This window comes from Syngnathus leptorhynchus, chromosome 1 (genome assembly GCF_054491065.1).
Source record: "Syngnathus leptorhynchus isolate UIUO chromosome 1, UIUO_Slep, whole genome shotgun sequence".
Taxonomy (NCBI): Eukaryota; Metazoa; Chordata; class Actinopteri; order Syngnathiformes; family Syngnathidae; genus Syngnathus; species Syngnathus leptorhynchus.
Genome location: NC_141195.1, coordinates 377,577 through 403,234, shown reverse-complemented (window position 1 = coordinate 403,234; position 25,658 = coordinate 377,577). Strand labels below are relative to the sequence as shown.

The following is a 25,658-nucleotide window of genomic DNA, read 5'->3' as shown; positions in this document are numbered from 1 at the left end:
AGTATGAATTATTCAGTACCTTGTAATTAGCACCATTCAGAACACTCCAAACATTTTTGAAGTTTTATCATATCCAAACCTCAAAGAAAAAAGTTACATGCAGTGTTACTATTTGAATCAATGTGCCTAGGCTTTTGCTATTGCGGTGCGTTCTGGGACTCGGATGTAACTGTGGTGAGTGCAGTATACATTATACAGGGTGTCCATAAAGTCAATTTACAACGTTAAGCGTTGTTTTTTTTTGTTTTGATTTTTACAATCATTTGATATCAAAACCACATTTGTTGTATTGTAATTAGTGTTTTATATTGAAGTTCATCATCATCAGATTGAAATGGTGTGTTTCTGGCTGTTGAAAGATATTGCAAAATTGATGAGAAGATGCTACAGAGAACAAGGCAAGCTATGAAGTACCGTCTTAGCCTGTATTTAAATAATGAATCATAAAGGACAAACATTTTTGACTGGTGGCAAAGGTAGCAAAATGCATGTTCACGCCAGAGTTTGTTCAAGCTTGCAAATCTTCAAAAAACATTAGCCAAACCTGTGCTAGTTGTTCGTCGATTGTTTTAGTGATTTTTCCTGTTGCAAGCGAAAGTACAGCCAAACGTCTGGCAAATATTTGTAATTCTGAACAAATCCTGCTAAACCTTGACAAGAACGCAACATTTGGTCCCTTTAAAAACTCTCGCAATTTTTGGCCCCTCGGTGGGATAGGGATGTAAATGGTGCTCATATACAAGTGTTTTAAAGGAGCAAGGAAAAAAAACTTTGACAACCATAATAAAACAAATTTGGTTAAGATATCTCATGAACTATCTTTGTACTAAATTCTTAAAATTGTAAAGAGTCTTTATGGAAAACCTGCATGACTAAAACTGAAGTATAGACACAAACGCTGTAGTTCAAATATAAGCGCATCACTGTATAGGTATCTCATTTTTAGGAAATAATGTTAGAAAATACTATTTACTTGCATTTATCAAGCACCACTAAAGTGTTTCTCTGTACAGTACACCCATTAATTATAATAATTCAATCCTTAAATCAGTCTCAAGCCCAATTCAAAAGTTTCACTCTAAGGACACAATAAAATTTTGGGCCAAATTCTCCCTCGTTTCATTTTTTGGGAACTGTTTAACAGTTTAAAGTTTTGTACTCAGGCTAAAAGTGGGACAACAACAACCTGCCCAAAATAAACAAACAAAGAAAGAAACAAATTAACGAACAACAAATAGAATCTTGCAAGTATATTTTATGACTGAGTAAATTGTTCATTCATTCATTCATTTTCTGAACCGCTTTGTCCCCACGGGGGTCGCGGGCGTGCTGGAGCCTATCCCAGCCGTCATCGGGCAGTAGGCGGGGGACACCCTGAACCGGTTGCCAGCCAATCGCAGGGCACACAGAGATGAACAACCATCCGCACTCGCACTCATACCTAGGGACTATTTAGAGTCTTCAATCGGCCTACCAAGCATGTTTTTGGGATGTGGGAGGAAACCGGAGCACCCGGAGAAAACCCACGCAATCAAAACCTTTTCTTTAATAACATGATTAGCCTACAAAAACCTAACTCCAGACTATGTGAAGCCAGTGACTATACCATAATATAAGAGGTATAGAGGTAATAGAAGAGGTGAAGCCAGCGCTAACGCATGAAAAGAGGGTCATCCTGCTTCCATATCTAACTTCCTTTCTGCTGGCCCAGTGTGAACGTTGGCTGCAGAGGATGCCAAGGTAATGTGACATTGTCATCAGTGTAGACGAGAGAGACTGCTGGGTGGCACAAAGATGACATAGTGACACCTACACCAGGTGGTCAAACAAAGCAGCCACATGCCATTGCTACCTGTTCAGCCTTGGAGTTTAAATGACCTGCATGTTTTTCCCAGCCCCCACCCGACCCCTGCCTGTGCTTCCGTCTCATGGCCCTTGTTGTGCTTCCGTGCTTTCCTCTCACTTTTCTGCAGCCTTCCCCCTCTCTTTCACGCCATGCACGATTGGCAATGAAATTCAAACGCCACTCGATTCTTCTGCTACAATCATTTTGAAAAGAGTGGGAAGGCTCTTTGATATTTCTTATTTGATTTTGTTTCTACAGTTGTGTGTAATTTGTCATTATGATGATTAAAGATGTTTAGAGATATAAATAAACATATAATCTATATTTAAACATATTTAAGACCTAAATTATAACTGTATGTTCAGGATGCTCTTTTGCACCGAATGCATCCATCTTTGTTTGTTTAATTCTGTTAGTTTATTTTCTTCTCCAAAGAGACAGTGTGTAAAATGTTTTTATTTTTCAATTTTTATTCTTTCTATTTTATTCTATCACATGAATACAATATATATATTTTTTTATATAATCATGAGTCTCGTAATCATTCATTATTTCACATGGGCCACGCCTCATTGTACAGGACGCTAATATGTCTCACCGCCATCTTTCTGCTACGGATACCCAAAGACATTCACTTAATCACAAATTCGATGGTTAACTTGGAGGAAATACTAGATGTTGTTTGTGAAATATTTTGCATGCACCCGTTCTAAAGAAATTAGTGGTAGGCTTGTGAAAGTGTGGTCTCTCTGAAGCACCGTAGTGTGTGCTTCAAAATGCAAGCACTTCAAATTTAGGTCATTGTGTGTTCTTACCACTTGATGGCAAAATATTCTACACACTGTTTAAATTGCAAGATTATTGATATTGTTGGGACAGTACTTATATGTAACAAAATATTCTCAAAAAAATCATGGATGACGCTATCGCTGTATCGTGCGTGAGATTATGACATTTCCTGAAAACAGACTATTCTCACTATTAGAAGCAGTGTTGAAGGATTCACATCTGCCGAATGCGTCATTGCTCGATATGCTCTCTTTGCGTGGCTCCTTCCCCTCAGGCCTGAAAACCATCGTGGGTGCCCTCATCCAGTCGGTCAAGAAGCTTTCTGATGTGATGATCCTGACCGTCTTCTGCCTCAGTGTCTTTGCACTCATCGGTCTGCAGCTCTTTATGGGCAACCTGCGCCACAAGTGTGTCATTTGGCCCATCAACATAACTGAGAGCTACCCGGTCAACGGCAGCTTCGACTGGGATGCGTACATCATGAATAACAGTATGTGGTAAAAGAGGGCAGGATATGTGTCTGATGTCTCAGAGCTGCTGCAGTGGACTTAATGCATGTAACTCAGCCAATGCGGCGCCACAGAAAAACACTATGTCAATTTGGCACAAAAATAATTTATGTTAAATAAGCTGAACTGAAATTGCTCCAAAGGTCTGAATGAATTGATGGACATTCAAGAAACAAATCGTGACTGTAATGCCTCAATGTCAACTCTTTTTTTGTTCTCCAGCAAATTTCTACTTCCAGCCTGGCCAAATAGATGCTCTTCTATGTGGGAACAGCTCAGACTCGGGGTGAGTATCTGTACTTAGTCCTCCTTGATGTGCCTGCAATGAGCTGACCTTTAAGGTCCAAAACAATCTTGAAGCTGATCAAAGTTGTATTTGGTAGATTCTTAAAGCAAAAATTCCGTACTTATGAATGTCACATGACCGATCCAAGAAAACAAGTTTGGCTCAATACTTGAGCCCTGTGATGTCATTTTGAGTCGAAAGCAAATGGTATTTAGTCTAGTGGGGACACACACAAAAAAAAAAACGCCCATTATTGTGAAGAGCATTTTTATCTTGACTTCCCCTTTTAAGGGAATCAAAGGAGTCACTTTGATTGGCCGTGAATGAAGTTGGCTGTGACCACTCTTACAGTGGCGCAGCCCCCCCTCTAGGACACAGGTGTCAGAGTCAAGGCCTGGGGGCCAGGTCCAGCCTGCAACATCACTTTATGTGGCCCGTGAAAGCAAATCATGTCTGTCCACTTCCATGACCCTCACTAAAATCTGTACCAAAATGTTTGTCATGTGGAATAAATAACATTGATTTTTACATTATTTTTTTATTTTTACAGTGACAAACAATAACTGAACAAACTTCTATCGTTGACATTTGATTTCAAAGCAAGTAATCTATCTTTTTTTGTGTGTAGTATAGATAGAAAATGTATGGAAGGAATATGTGATAATGTGATGAGATGATTAAACATTGATTTGCTTTCACTGTCACAATGACCATCTGAGGAAAGATGCATCTACAAAGTGGACTGCAAAAAAATAAGTTCGACACCCCTATTCTAGTACATCCACCACCCTGCACTCGTCTGGTATCAATTTTGGGTCTAACTTTCATTTTCGCAAAGGTACGCCAAATCCCATGATGTATTTAAGCCAGTGACGAGAATAGCCATAGAATTAAAATGTGAATTCTAAATCCTTCATCCACAAAAAGTTGCTTGATACCAGCCGAAAGTCCAACGAAGCCAATTTCAATTTGCCAGAAACAAGAAGTAGACACCTACCAACAGAGGTGTGCATCGACCATCAGTCCCTGAGTTTCCATCCCTGACCAACGTGGACCCCAGTCTGTCCCTCGTCGACGAGAGGCAATCGACCATGAGAACATATTTTCTACTTACACAAGCAGAAGCACAAGCAGACAGGCAGCCCCCCCAAAAAATAATAAGACAAACCCAACACACACGCGCACAGCGTGGTGATAAAAAAACCCCCAAAAAAACAGGACATTGCAGTCTCCGGGACCACAAGGTTTACAACGAAGTTTTATTTATTTATTTATTGTCTATTTGCATGTCAGGTGTGCATCAACAGCGTGTGATGTGGTACCAGTAAATCCGTTCTCAACAGTGTTTGGCAGACATGGAGTTGGCATGGCTGAAATACTGATAAAAACTCAGGGAAGGAAACTCGGGGACGAAGGACGATGACCATCTCTGTCTACCAAATTAAAAATGTTAAACATATCTTAACATTGTGTGGATATTCTTACTTTCAGTCCTCTGTCATTCTTTCAGAATAATTGCAAAAAAAAAAAAAAGAGTTCATCCTTTAGTTGGCTGAGATGTTACAATCTGGCGAGATGCACTACTGGTTTAAAAATTTTCCAGCAACATATTTTGTACAACTCTTTGGGTGTCATTCTGAAGCCTTGCTGCCTGCCTCTCTCAGCCGTTGCCCGGAGGGATACACGTGCATGAAAGCTGGAAGAAATCCAAACTATGGTTACACCAGCTTCGACAGCTTCGGATGGGCCTTCCTAGCTCTTTTCCGCCTCATGACACAAGATTTTTGGGAAAACCTCTACATGCTGGTAATGTTGACATGTTCACCCACTATGATGAATGCCCTGTCACACTAAGCTACACACAATATATGTGTGTGTGTGTGTGTGTGTGTGTATGCATATATATATATATATATATATATATATATATATATATACACACACACACACACACGCACACTGTATTTTTCGGACTATAAGTCGTGTTTTTTTTCATAGTTTGGGTGGGGGGGGGGGTGACTTATACTCAGGAGCGACTTATATGTTAAATTTTAAAATCCGCGATCTAGTGAAACCGCGATAAACGAACCGTGATGTAGCAAGGGATTACTGTAATTTGATCTGCAAGTGACGTGCGCGGCGCGGCGGTTGTTTACATAAAGGACAAAGGATTTGATCACGGGATGACGAAGATGACGAAGGGCCCCACGTTTGAAGGATTTAATGATTTAGAGTGACACAAGGTTTTAAAAACTTATTTATGTTATAGTTATTTGATATATTTTATTTTGTATAGCAACTTGTATATGTTTTTATCGTTACAGTTCAGCAGTTGTTGGCTTGTTGAACTCTTGTTTTGTTAAATAAAAAGCCGTTTACCAAACCCACATCTTTCCTGGTACTTTGTTAAAGCTACAATAGTTATATACTAGATCTGTGCGGCGCACGCGCGGCATTGTTGACATAAAAGACGAATAATTTGATAAATAGATTTCATGATTTGGAGTGACACAGATGGTTTGTTAATATTGTTGTTATATGATATTTATTTTATATATACTTTATATATCGTTATATGGGTCTGTGGAATAATTAGAACTGCAACTCACGACGAGTCCGACGTCAGGGGCACAGCACATACGTGGCATTGTTTACATAAAGGACGATCGATGAATTTAATGAATTGGAGTGACACAGGTGGTTTGATAAACGTGTTATTTATGCAATAGTTATTTGAATAACTCTGAATGTTACGTCAGGCCCGTTCTCAGCTCCTCGTTTGTGTATATGTCACGTTAGCATACCGTATCGTTTAGCCTGTTGTTACTGGTTCATGTCTGTTCTTGGTGTTGGATTTTGACAAATAGATTTGCCCCAAAAGTGTGACTTATACTCCAGTGCGACTTATATATGGTTTTTTTTCACTTTATTGTGCATTTTATGGCTGGTGCGACTTATACTCCGGAGTGACTTTTAGTCCGAAAAATACGATATATATATAGACACACACACACACACTCAATGTCATGATCAATTGCTCAAGAAAGCCTTAACCTGAGTGTACAGCACAAATAATAAAACTGCTTTCATGAAATATACTTGTTCATATATACTTGTTCAGAATTGCAAGAGGTAGAGGAAAGGAAATCTGACAGGTAGCATTAGGTCATTTGATAGTGGTTAGAAATGCTATCGTGTAATTGTTATGGAAGGAATGTAGCAGCGCGACCAAATGCAGCTTGGACCAGGATTTATTGAAGGAAAAAGGGAGTTGGAAGGGAGGATGACGGGACCAAGCCAACAGGAGAAACGGGATACTAACATTAACTCCGGGGGCAGACGAACAGAAAGACTAACTCGCAGAAGTGAACTGAAACCAACAGAAACAGACAGAGATTAAACAGGACAGAAAGACGAGAACAATCCGACAGGGGAGTGCCACGCAGACAGGACTTAAATACATGACAGTTAACGAGAGGCAGGTGACGGCGATTACAGATTGTGAGACACAGACACAGGAGGGGCGACGCAAACAGAAACCATGGCAACATACGTGTATACACAATAATAAAATGACCGGGTGATGAGTCGTGACAGTAATATCCATGATGTCCTGATGATTTTGAGGTTTTTTACTAGTTATGTTGATTTATTTAATTGTAGAATTTATATTGTAGAATTTAGGTGCTCATAGTGAAGGAATTGGACCCTCCCAATCCCCAATATTCATTCATTCATTCATTCATTCATTCATTCATTCATTCTCTTGCACTTATACAAAGCCAGGTCATGGGGCAGCAGCTTAAACAGAGAAGCCCAGATTTTCCTCTCCCTCGCCACTTCACCCATCTCCTCCTGAGAGATCCCGAGGCGTTCCCAGGTCAGAGAGTAGACATTAGTCTCTCCAGAGCGTCCTTGGTCATCCTCAGACCCCCTCCCAGTGGGACACACCCGGAACACAACAATTCAGGTGGCATTCTGACAAGATGTCCGAGCCACCTCATCTGCCTCCTCTCAATGCAGAGGAGCAACGGCTTGACTGTGAGCTTCTCTCGAATTACCAAGCTTTTTACCTTATCTCTCAGGGATATTCTCCCCACCCATTCACAATGTGCCCCCTCTCCATTTTGCAGTGGTGATGGTGCATTGAGACGCTGGATGGTTGATCAGAATTGAATTTTTTTTAAGCCGTCCAAAAGTTATTCTGCGTGCATTTGCTGAACTCCTCCCATGCCAGAGTTTACCCCTGGTGATTGCCAAGGCTATTTACTGCTTAGCTAGTATCAGCCCATCAGCTGTCTGTTAGCAGGTACCCATCAGCTATCCCACAAGCCAAAAAAGGCTCCAGAAAACTCCTTCAGCTTGATGGAGTTCCCTAGCGCTGGTGTCCACCATCTGGTTTGAGGGTTGCCACCACGACCGGCACTGACCACCTTGTCTCCACAGCACCGGTCGACCGTCTCAACAATGGAGGCATGGAACATGGTCAACTCAAACTCAATACAGACATTGAGTCTGAGTAGACCATGTTCCATGCCTGCCATGTTCCTTAGTAGACTATGTTCCTTGCCATATCCCATGTGACGTGGGTGAAGTTCTGGTGCAGGTTGGAGTTGAAACTTTTTCTGAAAGGGGCTTCTGCCAGATGTTCCTAGTAAAGTATCACAATATGATTGGGTCTGCAAGGTTGGACCGGCATTTCCCCCAGCATTGGGTGGTGGTGATCAGTGGACAGCTCCATCCTTCCCTTCATTTGAATGTCCTAAACATGTGGCCACAAATTCAATGGCACAACCACAAAGTCGATCATCGAACTGGGGCCTAGGCTATCCTGGTGCCATTTGCATATACCATTGCACCTTACAGTATGTTTGAACCTGGTGTTTGTTATGGACAATCTGTGACAAGCACATAAATCCAGTCACAGAACACCGCTTGGCTTCTGATCGGAATGTACATTCTTCCCAATTATAACCTTCCAAGGCTCATTGACCACGTGAGCATCGAAGTCAGCCCAAAAAACAATGGCGTCCTTAATCTAAACTAATGTTTGGTGCATAAGCAAAAACAGCAGTCAGGACCCGTACCCACAACCAAAGCCGGAAGGAGGCTACCCTCTCTTGTCAACTGGGGTGAACCCCACTATACAGACGCTAAGCCCACATGTATGTAGGATGTATGCCCACACATGCTGCTCGTCAACTCTCACTGTGGGGAACTCTTTGGCTCTTAACGAAGGAAATAGAGCTGCTGTACTGTAGAGGTTTCCTCCGGCCACGAGAGGCATCTTGATGATATCTTGACATCTTGTTGCGTCACCCTTTTCAGTATATTTTTCCGGTCATGTCTTCTCCGGAGATTACTTGTCGCACGTATCGCATTGCCAACTTTACCCCTGTAAGTGTTCCATTTTTATTTATTGTTCCCTGCACGTTAAATTTATGTTAGTCACTGAGACATGTTTGCACAGCTCCTTCATCTCTGTTAATAAATGTTATGTAAAACAAGATTTTCCCCTAATTTTAGCTAGTACTACGTATAATCAGGTGCGGCTGATAGTCCAGAAGCAATCACAATTTCCCCATTGGAAATCATTGAACAGACTATCCCTTAAAATGTCCAAAAAACGCTTTCAATTGGCACCAAAATTTACATGGACTTCTCTAATTATGACTCCTTCAACATATCACACGGATTAGTCACTTCGTGGCTGATTTAAGAGCAAGAATTGAGCAGTCTCTCTGTCGCTAAAGTGCCCTGTTATGTCTACATATTTCCTTTCACCAGTCCCCAACATACGCAAACACGACGTGTTCCGAGAGGCTTTATATGTAAGCTGAATTGTTCATCGTTGTTACATGTTCAATTGAAATTGGTAAGGGTTCATTGGACTTACATTTCCCCTGAAGTCCACTTATGGGGTCCCACTGCCGCCTCCTATTCATGAAAGGAAGTGCTTTAAACACTCAAGATTAAGGGTCACCCCACTCACTGGAAATCTGGTGCTGGCATTCTTTCCAACAAGCCGACCTTGTGTGTTGTGACACGTTACGGGGCCAGCCTCCTGGCTGAGCCATGAGCCGGCTAACACTTGTGTTTGTAAATTTCCATTTTTAGAAACTAGGTTTCTTTTCTGTTCTAGTACAGGCCCTTTAAAGACAACAAACGTTTAACTGTACCACTAAACCTACAGTGTTTGTTTCCCTACTAACAAAGCTTTCGTTTAAATGTATCCTTCCAACAGACATTGAGGGCGGCAGGAAAGACCTACATGATCTTCTTTGTGTTGGTGATCTTTGTGGGTTCTTTCTACTTGGTCAACCTGATCCTGGCTGTGGTGGCCATGGCCTATGAAGAGCAGAACCAAGCCACCATGGAGGAGGCCCAGCAGAAAGAGGAGGAGTTTAAGGCCATGTTGGAGCAGCTGAAAAAACAACAGGAAGAAGCTCAAGTCAGTGGTTTTTGAAAGCATGTTATCCTGCTGGCGGCTCGGTGGCGCACTGGTTCGCACGTCCGCCTCACAGTTAGGAGGGTGCGGGTTCGATTCCACTTCCGACCCTCCCTGTGTGGAATTTGCATGTTCTCCCCGAGCCCGCGTGGGTTTCCTCCGAGCACTCCGGTTTCCTTCCACATCCCAAAAACATGCTTGATAGGCCAATTGAGCGCTCTAAATTACCCCTAGGTGTGAGTGCGAGTGCGGATGGTTATTCGTCTCTGTGTGCCCTGCGATTGGCTGGCAACCAGTTCAGGGTGTCCCCTGCCTCTACTGCCCGATGACGGCCTGGATAGGTTCCAGCACGCCCGCGACCCCCGTGGGGACAAAGCGGTACAGAAAATGAATGGATGGATGGATGGATATTATCCTGCTGTTACTGTTACATATATGCTATTAATGCTTATGTTTATCATTAGACTGCTGCCATGGCAACCTCAGCTGGAACAGTATCAGAGGATGCGGTCGAGGATGACGGAGGAGGGCGGCTGTCATGCAGCTCTTCTGAGATGTCCAAGCTGAGCTCCAAGAGTGCCAAAGAGCGGCGCAACCGTAAAAAGAAGTGGCGACAAAAAGAGCAAGAGAAGGAGAAAGGCGATAGTGAGAAGTTTGTCAAGTCCGAGTCGGACGACGGCAGCAAGCGGAGCCGCTTTCGGTTTCCCGATAACCGCCTGGGGCGAAAATCTTCTATTATGAACCAGGTAAGGAGCAAATTTCTATCTTTACCATGCTGCCTCTACCATCAAGTGTTGTCGAACCCCGCGATCGTATGGGCCCCACCACTGACCAAGGGCTATTATAGACCAATCAGCAACACGACAACAATATTGCAATGACGCGTTGGGTGTCAGCGAACACCTTACTCGCAAATGTTTTGAAAATACACTGCTCAAAATAATTAAAGGAACAGTTTTTTATCAGGGTATGGCATGAATTCAATTACACTTTTCTGATAAGGTTTTGGTCAGGCACGTGGCAGAGGGGGTTGTTCATCACTTTCAGCTGCATTGGTGTTGATGGAATTAACAACAGGTACACTAAAGGGGCAACAACGAGATGGTCCCCAAAACAGGACTGGTTTTGCAGCTGGAGGCCATTTCAAGCTCCTCCCTCTTGATCTTTTTAAACAATTTTTCCACAAGTGTTGGCTTTAGCAAGAGTCATTATCACGACTGGAAGCATGAGGCGATTTCTTAACCCTCCTGAAGTTGCGCAGATTGTCCAACTCCTCCAGGATTACATGTCCATATGTGCTGTTGCAGGATTTAATGTGTCTCCCAGTACAATCTCCAGAGCATGGAGGAGATTCCAGGAGACGGGCAGTTACTCTAGGAGAGCTGCACAGGGCCGTAGATGGTCCTCATCCCATCAGCAGGACCGATATCCGCTGCTTTGTGCAAGGAAGAACAGGTTGAGCACTGCCCGAGCCCTACAGAATGACCTACAGCAAGCTACTGGTGTGAATGTTTTTGCCCAAACAGTCAGAAACTGACTTCACGAGGGTGGCCTCAGGGCACGACGTCCTGTAGTGTGCTCTATGCTCACTACTCAGCACCGTGGAGCTTGATTGGGATTTGCCATCGAACACCAGAATTGGCAAGTCTGCCACTGGCGCCCTGTGCTTTTCACAGATGAGAGCAGGTTTACCCTGAGCACCTGTGATAGACGTGAAAGGGTCTGGAGAAGCCAAGGAGAGCGCTATGCTGCCTGCAACATCATTCAGCATGACCGGTTCGGTGGTGGGTCAGTGATGGTCTGGGGAGGCATTTCCACGGAGGGACGAACAGACCTTTACAGGCTAGAGAACGGCAGTCTGACTGCCTTAGGTATCGGGATGAAATACTTGCACCCATGGTCAGACCCTATGCTGGTGCAGTAGGTCCTGGGTTCCTCCTGATCCAGGACATTCCCGGCCTCATGTGGCAAGAGTATGCAGACAGTATCTGGAGGATGAAGGAATTGACACAATTGAATGGCCCTCACGATCACCTGATCTAAACCCGATAGAACACCTTTGGGACACAATGTTTCGGTCCATCAGACGCCGCCAGGTTGCTCGTTAGACTTTGCAGGAGCTCACTGATGCCCTTAGACAGATCTGGGATGGCATCCCACAAGACACCATCCGTCGTCTCATTAGGAGCATGCCGCGACGTTGTCAAGCATGCATACAAGCATGTGGGGGCTACACAAGATATTGAAAAGAGTTTTGAATTGCAGAAATTGAATTTAGGCAAAATGGACGAGCCTGCCACATCATTTTTTCACTTTGATTTTTGGGGTGTCTATATACTGAGCCCTCTTGAAAACTTTTATTTCCATCAAAAGATGTGGCATCTTTTTGTTCCTGAGACATTAAACTGTCCATATCGGTATAGATATCCAACTTTTTTTTCACCATTGAAATCTGATGTTTTCAAAGTGTTAATAATATGATAATATATATATATATATATATATATATATATATATATATATATATATATATATGTGTATATATATATATATATATATATATATATATATATATATATATATATATATATATATATATATATAATAGTAATATATAATAATAAATAAATAAATATATATATATATATATACACATATATATATACATACACGCGCGCGCGCCCACACACACATACATGCGCAAGTTCATGGAAAATTTAGTAGCACTTTTTATGGGCAAAATGCCTCCATTTAAGGGTAATTTGGATCCTGTTGCACATATTTCACATTAAGATTCTTCATCTGTCTATATGAAATGGACACATGCCTTTGACTTCCCAATCAATCAAGTTTTTATGCTTGGTTTGTTCCTCTGAGACACTTCTACTGTATGTGCACACTCACTGCAGGACCAAATTTTATGCCTGATGCGTCATAGGATTTGAGGTTGATTGGATCAAACAATTAAAAACTTGCCTACTGATTGTAGCCATATTCAAGTGTTGCTCAGAGCTGTGGGATGTGTCTTGCATTTGTTTCTGACTTGTTGATTGCTATGTACCCGTCAATGTATTTTGTCTCTACTCCTTGTTTCATGTGTCAATTTTGAATGACCAGAAAATAGATTCATTATTCTATTCTTCAGCACTTACACAACTCCCCTTTTAGTTCGCCATATTACTGAGTGGTTTTACATTCATAGATGGAATGTAAAACAATGTTAAACCTTTGCCTTGAGGCAATTCAAAAAGATCAAAACTTCTCCAACTTCTGTCCTTCTTTTTGAACTAAATGCCTCTCCACAGTGTCCAATACCTCAGCCCAAACCGGTGAATCCTGTCAGTGTCTACTGAGTGGCAAAAACAAGCGTCACCATACCACAATGACCTTTTGCTTAGTTGCTGTTGCTTAATCTGTCAAGCTTTCAATAGGATGCTTGTTTGAGGAAATTCACTTTTGTTTTCATAAAAAGTATACAGTGGTCCCTTGTTTTTCACAGGAGATATCGCGAAGAACGAAAATCCACAAAGTAGAAACAATCTCTGTATTATTTAGAAATGTAAACAATCGTATTGAAATTTCCTGGACGTGGTGTTTCTTATTGGCCGCTAGAGGGCAATTGATTGTAAATTAGAAGAGTGGCTTTTCCTTGCCAAGCCATGCGGCGTGGCCACCTTCAGAATTACCACACTACACTAACCCGGGGGGCATCATGCATAGTAAAACCAGCGAGTTGCCCATGAATCTCCTTTTGCATTGGGGTCCAGTACGCAAGTTAAATCTTTTACCAATACTTTTACTCGACATAAACCTTTCTCATTCCCTGAATAACTATTCCCACACTGTTCTGTGCATGTATTGTGCCTTTACAGTGATATTGTCACGTGTCCCAACTCTTTCTCTACCGGTTGGTGCTTCTTCCCCTCGGATGCGTTTGAACTCAGTCATGTCCGCAGAGTGTTCCTTTAATTTTTTTGAGCAGTGTGCATACAAAACATTATTGTATGAAGTAAACTTGTTGATCAGGGCACGCAAAAAGATAAACAAAGAACAAAGAAAGAACAAAGCATTTTTGCCAAGTTTTTTATAGTATGTTGCAAAAGTACTGCTGCTAGTTTGTCCCAATATCCCACCAACCATCACAATGCTGACTGCACATTACGGGTTAACATTAAGCAGCTGAGACAAAAACTGGATGTACGGATATCTCTTAGAATTTATTTACGCAGAAAAGTTGTGTTCTGTTATTAACCATGCCAATGACCGTTTCTTTTATTTTATTCATTCTTTTATCCTCTTGTACCACCAATGTTATTTCAGAATAAGTATTGAGAAAAACCAAACAGAAAAGTAAAAATCACTTGGAGAATTAATCTTTTGATGCTGGATAAAATTAGGTTCAGTGTGGTGGCCTCATAGTAAAATAAGATGAACCCCATGAAACATTTTCTGCCAAATAACAAAAAAGATGTTCAATAACGTGAACACCATAAGACGTTTTCAACGATTCTTCCTGAACTTTGTGTTTGCAAAACCATGACACCAGTGCCCTCTGCAAGTTCAGGATGATTTCAAGTTTCAAGTGACTCACAAGTGCATCGCTTGAATTATCAAAAATATTATTATTTTTTTCCTCATTGACCCTCGTGAGGAAAATCCATTGGAAAAAAATGGATGAATGGATGGATGGATGTGCTTACCAACGAGCTTGGTATTGAGCAGCGACAGTGTAGTGCAGCGGGCAGATGTGTTTACGTGCCCACGTCCAGGCTCTGAATAATTCACAGTAATAACATGAATGTTTTAGGAGGAGCAATCCTGCAGCTTTGCAAAGGCAGTTGCATAGTGTGGGCTTCTGAGAGCCATGTAATGTGGTGTGCTTGCCTGCAATTGATGTTCACTTTACATTTAGGCCACGCTTGTCCAAAGTCCGGCCCGCGGGCCAAATCTGACCCCCGGTCAGATTTCATACGGCCCGCAGTTTTGGTCTTATAATGTATTATTTATGGCCCGCCTGCACTGTCAAAGTGGATTAAAAAAAAGAAATCCTGAAATTTGAAATTGTAAGTCCTCCTATTACCAAAATGTGGCAGCAGCACCCCTCTCTGCTCACTTGTCATGGCGACTGCAAAGAAAACGAGGAAAGTCGTTGCTGTGCAATAACATTCTGCTCTCCACACCTTTTGTGAATCGTCTACATTGTTTGTACTATGTGCCCTCTCTTCATCCATTGCAGCCTGGTCATCCTGGAAGAGGGACCCTCCCTCCCATCTGTGGTCTCTTCTCAAGGTTTCTCATTTCCTCTAGTTGGAGTTTTGAGTTTTTCCTTGCCCTCCTGGGAGTTTTAGATCAGGGGATGTTTGAGAATATTTGTCATTTTTCACATGCCCTGAGTGTTGTTCGTCACCTAAATGTTGAACAGAGGCTGTGATGTACCAAAGTCAAATTCCTTGTTTGGCACGCACAAACATGGTGAATAAAAACTCTTGAATTTTGAAAGTTAACATTGAGGGCCTTCGCTTTCAAGAGAAATGGGAATAACAATACTTCCTCACTGAAAATCAAGGCAGTTGTGTTTGTCTAATTTATAAAGAGACGGTTGTCTTGTTTAAGGATTTCAACCTAAAGCGACACTATCAGACTAAACACTAACACATACGACAAGCTAACACTGAATGATGGCGCTGATAAAGTGAAGCAATCCAAGCTGAACTCTCATCACAACAGCGATTCTTCACGCGGGGCTGTGAGTCGAAAGTAAATATTACTAAAGCAAGCTAAGAAGTGGCCATGTTGATACTGTTGATGTTATGAACCTGTAGACGTGACACAAACTATTACTTTCTGAAATATATTGAAAATGACAAGAGCAAAGTCCACTCGTTCTAAGTTTTAATAATAACAGACGACTTTGCATTACTAATAAGTCCTGTTTAAAATGTTCATGAGGCAAAAATAATTTTAAACTCATGTAAATTAAATTTTACTGTTATCTGACTCTTCAGATATGAATGAAAGGCAAAATTTGTGTTTTTTGAGTTGTTCCCATCTGCCAGAGTGACTTATATTTGATTATTTTGTCATTTGAAAAAGAAAGACAATTGTGACAATGAATTTTGTTTCATAACAGTGTTATAAAACATGAAATTGCATGAAATTTCTGTAGTTAAAAAATGTCCGAAAAAACATTGGCCCCTGGGCCCATTCACTTTATCAAACCTGGCCCCCCTTGCAAAAAGCTTCGACACCCCTGATTTAGGCAGACCTAAACATTTCATTTGAGCCTGTTGCGTTTTTATTCACAGGCTGGATTGATATTAGCAGCAGCACAGATTAGTGTTGTCATGACTCATGTAACATCCCAATTTTGCCCACCTGGTTTTCAGAATGACCTTTGCAGTGATACTAGCTATTGCTGATTGATCAACCCCCACACAATCCCCAATGTTTTTTTGAACAGTCCCTATTTGGGGGAGTGTTATCAGTCATTTTTAATTTTTACTTTTAATTTTACAAACACAAAGACGCTGGGGATCATTAAATATTACTTCAGAACAATGGAATGAAAAACCTGAAAAATGCTACAGTGTGTGTACGTGTGTTTGTGTGTGTGTGTGTGTATGTGTGTGTGTGTATATATATATATATATATATATATATATATATATATATATATATATATATATATGTATATATGTGTATATATGTGTATATATATATATATATATATATATATATATATATATATATATATATATATATATATATATATATATATATATATATAATTTCTGTAGCTCAAAATTCTTTTCAATATCTTGTGTAGCCCCCACGTGCTTGTATCCATGCTTGGCAACGTCGCGGCATGCTCCTAATGAGACAACGGATGGTGTCTTGTAGGATGTCCTCCCAGATCTGTCTAAGGGCATCAGTGAGCTCCTGTAAAGTCTGAGGAGCAACCTGGTGGCGTCCAATGGACCAAAACAATATGTCCCAGAGATGTTCTATCGGGTTTAGATCAGGTGATCGTGAGGGCCATTCAATTGTGTCAATTCCTTCATCCTCCAGATACTGTCTGCATACTCTTGCCACATGAGGCCGGGCATTGTCGTGGATCAGGAGGAACCCAGGACCTACTGCACCAGCAGTAGGGTCTGACCATGGGTGCAAGGATTTCATCCCGATACCTACTGGCAGTCAGACTGCCGTTCTCTAGCCTGTTGAGGTCTGTTCGTCCGTCAATGGAAATGCCTCCCCAGACCATCACTGACCCACCACCAAACCGGTCATGCTGAATGATGTTGCAGGCAGCATAGCGCTCTCCTTGGCTTCTCCAGACCCTTTCACGTCTATCACAGGGGCCCAGGGTAAACCTGCTCTCATCTGTGAAAAACACAGGGCGCCAGTGGTGGACTTGCCAATTCTGGTGTTCTATGGCAAATGCCAATTGAGCTCCACGGTGCTGAGTATTGAGCACAGGGCACACTACAGGACGTCGTGCCCTGAGGCCACCCTCGTGAAGTCTATTTCAGACTGTTTGGGCAGAGACATTCACACCAGTAGCCTGCTGGAGGTCATTCTGTAGGGGTCAGGCAGTGCTCAACCTGTTCCTCCTTGCACAAAGCAGCGGATATCGGTCCTGCTGATGGGATGAGGACCATCTACGGCCCTGTCCAGCTCTCCTAGAATAACTGCCTGTCTCCTGGAATCTCCTCCATGCTCTGGTGATTGTACTGGGAGACACATCAAATCTTCTTGCAACAGCACGCATGGATGTGCCATCATGGAGGAGTTGGACAATCTGCGACCTAGTGAATGACCTGCAGAGAGCTGGGACCAAAGTAACAAAGACTACCATCAGCAACACATTAAGTCGCCAGGGACTCAAATCCTGGAGTGCCAGACGTGTACGTCTGAAGTTTGCTGGAGAGTATTTGGATTATCCAGAAGAGGATTGGGAGAATGTCAAACTTCAGACGGGCCTGGACATATATTTATAAATAAATATAAATATTTGTATTGCAGGGGAGGTGGCTCGGTGGCGCAGTGGGTAGCACGTCGCCTCACAGTTAGGAGGATGTGGGTTCGATTCCACCTCTGGCCCTCCCTGTGTGGCGTTTGCATGTTCTCCCCGAGCCCGTGTGGGTTTTCTCCGGGCACTCCGGTTTCCTCCCACATCCCAAAAAAAAGAACATGCTTGGTAGGCCGATTGAAGACTCTAAATTGTCCCTAGGTATGAGTGCGAGTGCGGATGGTTGTTCGTCTCTGTGTGCCCTGCGATTGGCTGGCAACCGGTTCAGGGTGTCCCCCGCCTACTGCCCGATGACGGCTGGGATAGGCTCCAGCACGCTCGCGAAGCCCGTGGGGACAAAGCGGTTCAGAAAATGAATGAATGAATGAATGAATGAATGAATGGAATGTATTGCAGGGCACCGAAAGAGACAACCATTGGCACTCACACTCACACCTATGGGCAATTTAGAGTGCTCAATCAGCCTACCATGCATCTTTTTGGGATGTGGGAGGAAGCCGGAGTGCCCGGAGAAAACCCACTCAGGCGTGGGGAGAACATGCAAACTCCACACAGGGAGGGCTAGAGGTGGAATCGAACCCGTACTTGGATGAGAGAATACCATATGGAATACCATATGCTGGAAGCTTATCTAGTTTCTGGTGGGGCAAGCTAGCCCAACTCATTGCTGGTCCCAAACCTGGAGAAACAGGGTCAGAGGGTCTGAATCCAAAACCTCAGCCACAAAGATGTCCCTGGGTATGAAAGTAACTTGGAAGATGAAGAAATACCCAAATCTTTTATACTACTTAATGTCTATTTACCTGAACTCTATTTTCAAAATTATATCCAATATCACTGTTTTACGGATATGTTCACACCCAAATGTAGGTAGATAACTACACATGGGTGTCAAGAGTGGGCAGTGATTTTTTTTTTGTCCCAGTCCAGCCTTCCCCACATCTCTAACATTGCCTGTGTTTTTTCTGCTCCCTTCTAGTCTCTCCTGAGCATACCAGGCTCACCTTTCCTGTCCCGCCACAATAGCAAAAGCAGCATCTTCAGTTTCAAGGGCCGTGGCAAGGACGTGGGTTCAGAGAACGAGTTTGCGGATGACGAACACAGCACGGTGGAGGAGTGCGAGGAGCGCCGGGGCTCCCTGTTCAGCCCGTACCGCCGTAGCAGTTACAGTGGCTACCACGGGAAGCGGAACAGCACAGTGGATTGCAACGGCGTGGTGTCCCTCATCGGCCCTGGGCCTGGTGGACGCCTTCTGCCTGAGGTGAAAATAGATAAGGCAGCTACTGACCACAGTGTAAGGAAGTCATTGAGTAGACCTATCTAGGCATGGAATCCCCCCTCTTGTCCGCTCCTCTCTTTCTTTATCTTCTTATCTGTCATCTTTGCAAAGCCGTATGTATTTCTTGGCTCAGCGCGCACCTAGCCTGCCCCCCCCCCCTTCCCCTCCCTCCAACGCCTGCAGTGTATGCTGCCCTCCATAGTAACGCAAAGGATGGAGTCATTAACAAACGTACTTAAAGCAGCCCCACATTTGATAGGTTAGTGAAACTAGGTCTGTAACTGGCTTTCATAATTGTGAATGTCAGTGTGTGGTGCAAAATGAATGCTTCTCAAATGAAACACGGCTTATATATTTATACTACACCATTCCCACCACTAAAGCGACATGTAATGATGAGTTAATGCACTTCATCACAGTGTATTGCTGTGATTCTCCTTCAGGCAACCAGGGCCTCTGCAAGTAGGTGGAGGAGAGTCAGGGGAGAGACATTTTTATCTGCTTCCCTAATGTATACATAGCTTCCATCTCAAAGCAGATAAAAACATTTTATCTGCTTCTCTAATGCATAGATCACATCTCAAAGGAACATATTTTCAAAAGCAAAAGAGAGCTGCTGTCCTTGTACGTATGTCTTGACCTATTTCTGATTTTCAAAATACCTGATTAACATGACAGAATTCAATTTCTATAGTGTGGCAGTAGTTAGCATGGTAGAGCCACACCAAAAAATAAAAAAGCATGACAAATGGATCTGTCATTTCCCTTCCTTCTCTTTGACTTGGAGCATGCTTGGCATGACCACTGGATTGATAAGTACGACTCGCTTATTATTATTATTATTATTTTATCTCTTTCCAATTTTTGCATTTATAAAAAAAAACAGCAACACCGTGCCATGAATTTGCAAGCAAAACCCATGATTTTGCAATGGCAAAGGCCCCGATGTGCATTCCTGGAGAGCAGTTGACAGCTGAGTCTTGATTTGGAGAACCTCTCAAAATGTGCATAGTTAATCTCACCTCAGCATAAATTTACGAAATGTACAAAGGTCCATTAACTAGCAGAGAGACAAAACATGAATAAAATGAAGAATGTTATTGATACTTTCCCTCCAACAATCACGATTTTTTACGGTCAATGCTGTTGTCCGCTTCACTCCGCCAGCCACCGGTGGCGATGTGGGATGGTGTTCATGTCCTCTCCATGGGTGCTTGATTCTTCCTCTCCTCCTGACAGCCCACTACTGAGGTTGAGGTGAAGAAGAAGCTGTCTGGCTCCCTGATGGTGTCTGTGGACCAGCTCAATACCTCCTTTGGGCGGAAAGAGCGGGCCAACAGTGTCATGAGCGTCATTACCAACACACTAGTGGAGGGTACTGCCTCTTTAACCCAGCTTTTTAACCTGCATTTTCATTATTCTTTAACTAGGGCTGCTCTTATTGTTTGGTTAGTTTGCCATGTGTTTCCTGCTTATCCGCTTTGCATAGCCAGTGATACAGATACATACAATTGTTCTGTCTCTCAAGTCCTTTCCATGTTGGATTGCTTCACACGCACACACACGTATGTTTGGTTGTGACATCTGATCTGTCTTCAGAACTGGAAGAGTCCCAGCGCAAGTGTCCACCCTGCTGGTATAAGTTTTCAAACACATTCCTGATATGGGAATGCTCCCCCACGTGGTTGAAGATTAAGGAGATTGTCAATCTGATAGTCATGGATCCCTTTGTGGACTTGGCCATCACCATCTGCATTGTCCTCAACACGCTCTTCATGGCCATGGAGCACTACCCTATGACACCCGACTTTGAGGACATGCTCTATGTGGGGAATTTGGTGAGTGAGTGGAAATGCAATTATTTCTCTTGGGGTTGAAACCAGCCTTTCATTCAGCCTTTCTTGTATTTTGTAGCATTTTATAAACAGACATGTAAACTAACATGACTTCCCTCCTTTGGGTGGGAGGAGACGCACCCCTGTCGACATTACAAAAATCAAAATGCAATGAAAATAAAGTCATTACAAATACACCTAAATCTCGATTTTATGCAGACTTTGGGGTCCAGAATTTGGGATTCGCCTAAATCCCGAATGTATGTTGTACAGAAAGTCTTGTTTTTTTTAGAAAGGCATGATTTGGGATTCGCCTAAATCCCGAAAGTATGTTGTACAGAAAAGTCTCATTTTTTTAAGAAAGGCATGTTTTTAGGCAGCCAAAGGGGTCCTTTATTACGTTAATTTAGGTCAGGCATGTTGTTGGGCAACATAAGGGTCCGTTTGCCATCCGTGACCCACACACATCAAAGTCTGTTGACATTTTATTAAAAGAGAAGCCATACGCAGATGACAATACCAGGCGGATTGATTAAGTCCTTTTGTGAGTTGGATGGAAGAGAGAATAAAGCAGCCACTTATTCTAATACTGTGTCCGGCCATGCTCTTTGACTTCTGAGTGGCTGTGTGGATGAGGTGCTTCTGCAAACCTTCCCCTTTCCGAATCAAAAACAATCCTAGCTATCCCTTGCACTGTAATAAAGCAGTCATAAAGATCAAACAACATTACTTCTTATTATTAAAGGCCTTCAAATTGGTCACAGAAATTCATCAAATCACTAGCACTAAGGTTTACGTGCTAGTCATTTGGCTCCGTAGGGTCCTTCTACCATTTATTTAAAATACCATATTCATGATGACAAAAATCGGGGTCCATGACCAAACCGCGTTCGACAGGAAGTCGTGTGTTAACAAAGCTTTTGAAATTCAGGTTCAGGTGTAATTGATGTTTCATTCATCCCCATCAGGGAATTAAATTGTCAGGGCCGCAATATTTGCACAGAAATAGTAAGAGAGTTTGAGAATCCCTGCTCTCAAGCTGACCTTTTTAAGTGTTACATTTTCGCAATAGACTTTCTATTTGCACTTTCCTATTGGATGGTGTAAATTACTGTTGGATTCTCCTTGGGTGAGCAGATATATTATTCTTGCGTTTTTGAGACTTTTGAGGATACTTTAGATCAGCGGTTCTTCACCTTTTTGACTTTGAGACCCAATTTTTACAGTACAGAGTGGCCCAGGGCCCATTAAGCATTTACATTGCATAGGTTTAATTGAATCAGTCATGGTTTGATTTGTAACCAAACTCACTTACAGTTTAACAACCGATAAACCTTGTAAAGAAGAATGACATGATACAATGGGATCATCACACAGATTTTTATTAGACACATATATGTAACCTGCACACACATCAACCCTCTGAATAGGCTGATAATTCCTGGCACAAATCAAGGCGGAACAAGAATTTTTTTTCAAGGATCAAGTCACTCTTTTTAATTAAAATAGAATTACCATAATATTTGGACTATAAGTCGCGTTTTTTTCATAGTTTGGGTGGGGGGGCGACTTATACTCAGGAGCAACTTATATGTGAATTTTTTCACAAATTTTCAAAATTCAAAAATCTGCGATGTAGTGAAACCGCGATAAACGAAACGTAATGTAGCAAGGGATTACTGTAATTTGAACTGCAAGCGACGTCAGCGGCGACGTCAGCGGCGACGTCAGCGGCGCCGCGCGGCGGTTGTTTACATAAAGGACAAAGGATTGATCACGGGATGACGAAGGGTCCCACGTTTGAAGGATTAAATGATTTGGAGTGACACAAGGTTTGAAAAACGTATTTATATTATAGTTATTTGATATATTTCATTTCGTGAGGCAACTTGTATATTTTTTAATTTTGTTATTTTTTTTAATTTTTTTTTATTGTTTTATTGTTAAATAAAGAGTCGTTTACCAAACCCACGTCTTTCCTGGAACTTTGTTAACGCTACAATATAGTTATATACTAGATCTCTGCGGCGCACGCGCAGCGTTGTTAAGATAATATTTGATAATAATTTGATTATATTGTTGTTATAGAAACTCACGTCTTTCCTGGTACTTTGTTAATGCTACAATATATCTAATAATATACTAGATTTACAATAATATACTAGATCTCTGCGGCGCACGCACGGCGTTGTTGACATAAAGGACGAGGAATTTGATCGATGGATTTAATGATTTGGAGTGACACAAATTATTTGATTATATTGTTGTAATATAAACCCACGTCTTTCCTGGTACTTTGTTAATGCTACAATATAGTTATATACTAGATCTCTGCGTTGTTGACATAAAGGATGAGAAATTTGATCGATGGATTTAATGATTTGGAATGACACTGATGGTTTGATAATATTGTTGTAAAATGATAGTTATTTGAAAGATACTTTATATATCATGATATGGGTCTCTGGAATAATTAGAAATGCAACTTACAACGGGTCTGACGTGAGCATATGCGGCGCATACGCGGCATTGTTTACATAAACGACAATCGATGGATTTATTGAATTGGAGTGACACAGATGGTTTGATAAACGTGTTATGTAATAGTTATTACAATAACTCTGAATGTTATGTCAGGCCCGTTCTCAGCTCCTCGTTTGTGTATATGTCACGTTAGCATCCCGTATCGTATAGCCTGTTGTTGCTGGTTCATGTCTGTTCTTGGTGTTGGATTTTGACAAATAAATTTGCCCAAAAAGTGCGACTTATACTCCGGAGCGACTTATATATGTTTTTTTTTCACTTTATTGTGCATTTTATGGCTGGTGCAACTTATACTCCGGAGTGACTTATAGTCCGAAAAATACGGTAATATTTAGATTTTACTTATGATAAAATAAATAATAAAAAAGAAAGAAAGAATTAAAAAGATACGTATATATTATACATATTTAAAAAAAAATTAAGAAAAAAGATGACAAAATAAACACATTCAAATAATTTCAATAAAATAAAAAATAAACTACAAATAAATATTTGTTATAAAGTGCAAATGAAACTATAGCATTATAATCTGCAAAGTCACTTAACAATTGGCTCAGCAGGCATGCAAACCAGAAGCGGCAGGCAGAACCAACTCCTCCGCTATGGCAAATGCTTTCTTGCTTTGTGCCACACGTCTGACTACGAGGTAGCTGGCTTTCAGTGCACATTTGGAGCTGTAACACATTTGGAGTCAGTAACATAACCGACCTTTTCTTTTCTTTTGAAAAATTCCACCGGCTTTCCCACGAGCATCAGGTGTTTGGTCTGTAGATGGCGCTGTCATTGATAGTGTTAGCCCACACATCACACACTGGGCTCTCGGCGCTGAGTACGTCCGTTTTCTAAAGTCAGGATTGTACTGATGAGTAAACTTATTCTTTTCTGGGGGGGGCGGTCGGCACGACATTTGTCATTTTTCCGTTTTAAAAACTTCTCCATACTTTTGACCTCTCACAGCTTGTGTATAAGAAGACAGTTTTCTTCTCTGTCTACTATATTGCATCATTGCCGCCACCATGTGGTCAAAAGCTGCATTGGAACTGCGCTTAACGTATCTCCGGTGTCTCTAGTTGATGGCCTATACAGTCCCATGGCCTTTGCGACCCACAGGTGCAAAACTGAACGTTTTTTATGGCCCTTGATGTGATGCTGGCAGCCCAGGTTTGGGCCGGGGCCCCATGGTTAAGAATTCATGGTTTAGATGACCCTGTGGCTGTTTCTTAGTTCTGGATGCTTCAGTATCCTATTGTCTTGCTCAAGCACTATAGGTAGAAAATGACTTTCCTTAAAGTGCATGAGTAAATACCAGGGAACCTGTTTTGCATTATGTGTCTACCATTGGCCCTGCGATTGGCTGGCAACCGGTTCAGGGTGTCCCCCGTCTACTGCCCGATGACGGCTGGGATAGGCTCCAGCACGCCCGCGACCCCCGTGGGGACTAAGCGGTTCAGAAAATGGATGGGTGGATGGATGGATGTCTACTATTGATGCACTGCACTGCAGTATGATTTTCATGGTTTCTAAAACTCACCACCCTGAACCAGTCATTAAGGTAGTCATTAGGGTTAACTTTTCTCTATTTGTCAAGATTTACCCATACAGTATTAGTGTCGTTTTGGAATGAATTTACAGTAAATACAAGCAGGATAGGACAAATTGATAGTTGACTCTGATGAAGGCGGAAGTACATGCCGAAACATGTCAGGTAAATATAACCTAAAATAAAAAAATTGTTTGTGATAAAAGAACCAAAAAAAGTGAAGGACAAATTGATGTTACAAACAACTTGTTTGACCCCAATCATGATCCTTTATAAAATTCTATGACCCCTGGTCTCCATCCTGCAGATTGTTTGGGGCTGATCATTGTGCTATGTTGAAGATCCTCTTAAATCAATTTATTTTCAGTCTGAAGAATGAATGTTTTTATTTAGCACTAATCTTTGCAAGCCTGTGTAATCTAGTGAAAATGCATTTTTTCAGAAGTTCCCAAAATGTGCCTAGTGCCAATTGATTAGTTGCTCATTCTGGTAAATCAGATTATATTGCCCTGAACAATTTCACTAGTTGATGACAAAAATTTGGAGGACC

The 25,658-nt window shown here is 41.9% G+C and overlaps 1 protein-coding gene across 3 annotated transcripts in view; it reads left to right on the top strand.

Annotated features, from left to right (window-relative positions):
• The window catches only part of LOC147061357 (sodium channel protein type 8 subunit alpha-like), a 120,148-nt gene that overhangs the window by 45,568 nt on the left and 48,922 nt on the right, over positions 1-25,658 (top strand). For 2 of the 3 annotated variants that reach the window (XM_085922571.1, XM_085922577.1), the window contains exons 7-14: positions 2,910-3,125; positions 3,367-3,430; positions 5,095-5,236; positions 9,675-9,881; positions 10,343-10,624; positions 18,890-19,171; positions 20,429-20,564; positions 20,789-21,027. In XM_085922571.1, the coding sequence (XP_085778697.1) occupies positions 2,910-3,125; positions 3,367-3,430; positions 5,095-5,236; positions 9,675-9,881; positions 10,343-10,624; positions 18,890-19,171; positions 20,429-20,564; positions 20,789-21,027 (1,568 nt within the window). Of the gene's footprint in view, positions 1-2,909; positions 3,126-3,366; positions 3,431-5,094; positions 5,237-9,674; positions 9,882-10,342; positions 10,625-18,889; positions 19,205-20,428; positions 20,565-20,788; positions 21,028-25,658 lie in introns of all 3 variants that reach the window. The other variant, XM_085922563.1, reaches the window with a different exon arrangement.